Genomic DNA, 4,390 nt, shown 5'->3' with positions numbered 1-4,390 from the left:
CAACATTTTATTGTATGTAACGATCTGTTTTGAGAATAAAATTTTACAAAATTTAAATATAAAACAATTTTTATTTAATTTATGCATATTTGTAGGAAAGACTTGAATGAAAAGATGTGGTGGTTTGGCTCATAAGCACATTTATTATTGTTATTATAAAACATTTATACAGTGTTGCAAAGATATAAGTTGTTCTACAAATCCCATACAAGGTATGTTCTGCATGCCAAAGATGATATAGAAAAAATACAAACACAATTTCATTTTTCTCCTTCTCTCCCTGGTGTTGTAGACTTTGTTAATGACTCCAACTCATTGTTGCACATGAGAATTACTCAGTCTCTGTCAATTCAGGATGCTGTAGCATCATCAGACTTACTGAAAGAAAAGGAGGGAGTTCCAAGCATGAGAGAAGACGGCACAGAGAGGCAAATTGTAGACATCAACAAAGGGACATCAGAGCACCAATATACTTGGAGTATAGACAACAAAAGGGGAAGGAAAAGGAAATGAAAGGATGAAGTTGTGCAGTCTTGAGGTGAGGGCTTAGGCAGAGACATGAAAAAGGATTAATCAGATAATTTATCCAATACCACCAAATTTGCCAAATGATTCACATATTATTCAACTGACTCTGGATGAGAAGTGTGAACTTGATGCTGAAGGCAAGAAGAAACAGAAATAGAAATTAAGCATCCACTATTTTGAGCTACAGCTATCAACGATATATGTTCATTGGACATGTACAATACAGTAGATCTGTGAAGACTGAAGTATCATCCACAAAGTGATTTTTTAAGGTTTTTTTTTCCTTTGCTTCATAATGGATAATTCTAGGTTTAAAAAAAAATCCTCACTACTCGTGATGCATCTATACTTGTGAAACATAACTGCTCAATCATACCACATATAGCCCATGTTTTTACCTTTTTTACTTGCACAGATCACAAAATTCGTAGAACTAATTCTATCCCAGGGACATTGAGAGGCCAGACTATGGCCTTCAAAACTGGGCAAAAGCAAAATAGAAAAGGAAATTATTGTTATCTTGGAGACAACACAACTGCTGTCTGAATAATAATCTAAATTAAATTATCTGCAGCATTAACTAAATGAGCTCTTGAAAAAATTGGACAATTCTGTGAATAAAGAAATAAACATTGGCTTTTGATTTGAACTGCCAATACTGAACATAGTGGCCAGTGATTAAATCAGAAATCAGACCTTTCCCTCCCATAATAAAACCATTTTCAAAAGAATAAGTTCAGGAAAAAAATGTTAAGAGATACATTTCCTGTGTGCTTTTTAGGAGTTGTACAGTTGAACTAGAAAGCCACATTTCAGGCCCCAGATTCCTCAACAAAGACCTGCAGAACCACCACATTCTATTACAGATTGTTGTTAATAAATAACATGCAAACAGTATACATAATCTATACAGATATAGGAACTTCAAAAGTATATATATTTATTACATGAGCTCCTATGCATTGATTTTGTGTTTTATTTTTTTCTCCATACATTCTTTACAAATGATCTTGGGCTATTGCTTCTTTTTCTTCTGTGGAATAGGATTGGATACAGTGACCATAAGTCTACAAGGCTGGTACTGTGCACAGTGGTAATTATTTCACCTACTCAAAGAATATATGTTGTTATGCTGGTACTGTGTTTAAGGCATATAAAATAAATAGATGACATAATTTATCATGTTTTTTTACTTGTCTCCACAAATTATAATTTTCTAAAAATACAGACAAAGCCATATGTCTTCCTCCCACCTAAACACTGTAGTGTGGAAGATGGTTTCTAAACATGAATGAAGCTAACAGCATACAAGTCTGTCTCGAAGCATAATAATCTTTTGCTTAAAGAAATGGGTTCCGCTTATAACAAATGACAACAAATCAAGACAGCTGATGGCACTTATACTCAAACAGATTTCATTGTAATTCTCTAATTGCTTGTTGTCATTCATGTGCACTATGTAATAGATCCTAAAGAGATGATATGGAAGGAAACAAATGATTATCACACATACAAAAATCAAACTTTTCATCTGGGCCCAGAATTCTTGATGTGACCAGACAGAGCCTGAAAGTTTTTTCACCACTTTTAGAATGATGAAGACTTGCAAGCCCAATAGGACACATGTGATACAGGCTACAGCAGTGATCATAACATAGTTCAGTGCCTTCACACTCTCCTTCTCTATTTCTTTTTGGAACTGAAAACAGGTGGTATTTTCATACTGCCCAGTGCTCCCATACCGAAAAATGAACAAGGGCAGGACAATCACAATGGCCACTGTCCACACTGCAGCACTAGCAGCCACAGCATGCAACTTCCTGTAGAACTCCACCTTGTCCTTCAGCTGAAAGAAAATGAGCCACCTGATAACAAGCGTGATTATGTAGAATAGAAAAGTGAGGTACATGTGGATATGCAGCATAGCACTCACAGCTTTACAAAAGGCCAGTCCAAAAATCCACTTCTGACTGATATAGTAATAAAGCCGAAATGGCATAGTTAGGAGAAGAAGGCTGTGCACCACCACGAGGTTTACGATTGCTGCAGTGGTCACTGACAGAGTGTTCATTTTAACGAGCAAGAATGACATTGCAATGGCTCCAGTTGTACCTCCAATAAATGCTACTGTATACATCGTAATCAATATGTAATGTGCAGTGTCAAGGTTTGTAGTTTCTCCAGGCATGGTCCTGAACATCTCCCTTTTGGACTCTAAAAAAGAAGACATCAATGTCATTAAAGTTTAAAGTGAGATTTGAAACCAAAGAGCTATCGTCTGAAAAGCAAACTGAGCCTTCAGCTCGGTTCTGGCTCCAGGGTACATACATAATCTAGAAGTGCTTGGATTATCTCATTTATGACATCAGCTATTGCAAATGATTTTCTCCACTACTGAAATGTGCTCTGTTAGGAAATGCAGTTCAGAGTTCCTACTGGTTAGGAAAGAATGGCTGTGAAAATTGAATTTAAAGATGGAAAAAACCAAGCATATACATAGGTTAGGGGGAGAAGATGTTCAGGGTATGAAAATGTTATCAGCCATGTACTTTAAAACGTGACTCATATTTCAAAACAAAGATAGGCAGAAAGCTCTGCTCCTTGGCCAAATTATTTGAGTACTATCCTTATCAGCCCCATTTATGTTAACAATTCAGATCTTTACCATAGAGGATCTATTTGGTGATCATGAAGAAGACATAAGATGTTGTTAGAATCCCTCTATTTATTCATTAGAGCTAGGGATTTTTAATTTATTTATGACATAAATATTCTATTTGAGGGCCAGATGCTACAGTTAATCACATGCTGCTCCATCAAAGTCACAAATGTCACATTTACCAAATACAATTTGTTGTATTTTTACATAGGAGCAAATTTGGAAGTATTTATGCACCCTTGAAAGGACCAAAAGCAAAATGAAAATTGTAGTTCTGCTGCATATATAGGGATATCTTTGCAATCCGGGGGAGAGAGGGGGAATGGGATGGGGGGGGGGGGACTATTAATACATGCAACAGAAAATAGAGCCATGGCAGATCTCTACAGCTCACAGGAAAGATAGGATCTTGACATGTTGGAAGGTGACGTGCAATGGGCAGACCACAGGACTACATGGGCACATAGTGTTGGAGCAAGCAAGTAAGTTGAATCCAGTATTCCTTCACATACTCAGCAGTAGCTGGATATGGCACATGTGCCCTGGATTGGGGGTTCACCCCTTCCCAGCTTCGCCCAAGTCCTTGTGGGTGAAGCACTTTTGTTTGAATTTGACTCCTGGGTCTTACAACATAAGACCTGACCTGGTTTTATTTTCACATCAAAGTGCTGTTAGCTTTGCAGTACGATAAAGTAGTTCCTCTATCTGATATTTTAGGTGATTTTCCATTTTAAGAAAAATACATTTTGACTGTCAAAAAACTATTTAACAGTTTCCTCATTTATGGAAAAGAGGAAATATCTTTAATATTTCTAACAGCAGGTTTCAGTTGCAATGGGACATTAACAATGTGATGTTTCTCAATTACTTCATTTTTATACAGATTTTAGCTATTAACTCATTTTTAGAGTGTCTATCATTGTAATATCTGAGCTCTCTGTACATACTAGCCACTGTTTAAAAAGTCAATATTTACTTTAACTGTTTCCTCAACATATGTAAAGCATTAATTATTTCACTATATCTAGACACTATATCTAGTGTCAGCAATAACCGTGGGACCTTAGATTCCATAGAGGAATTGCTGGTAAATATTGACTCTGTAATTGTTGACTCTGTATTTTATAGGTTAAAATTATATTTGTAACTCAAAATGAAGTTCTCTCAAAATTTTTCCAGTGAATTATGAGCAAGTAAAATGTG

At 36.0% G+C, this 4,390-nt stretch overlaps 1 protein-coding gene across 1 annotated transcript; it reads right to left on the bottom strand.

Annotated features, from left to right (window-relative positions):
* Positions 1–1,703: 1,703 nt before the first annotated feature.
* Positions 1,704–2,716, bottom strand: LOC137162585 (probable G-protein coupled receptor 141). Its single transcript, XM_067562456.1, has one exon. It carries the CDS (start codon positions 2,714–2,716, stop codon positions 1,826–1,828), a length of 891 nt encoding a protein of 296 aa, XP_067418557.1. The 3' UTR covers positions 1,704–1,825.
* Between the last annotated feature and the right edge of the window lie 1,674 nt (positions 2,717–4,390).

Source organism: Emydura macquarii, unplaced genomic scaffold (genome assembly GCF_026122565.2).
Source record: "Emydura macquarii macquarii isolate MOO-44397 ecotype Brisbane River unplaced genomic scaffold, CSIRO-AGI_Emac_v2 contig_2432, whole genome shotgun sequence".
Classification (NCBI taxonomy): Eukaryota; Metazoa; Chordata; order Testudines; family Chelidae; genus Emydura; species Emydura macquarii.
Note: the sequence above shows the minus strand (reverse complement) of the source record. Positions and strands in the feature narration are given on the sequence as shown.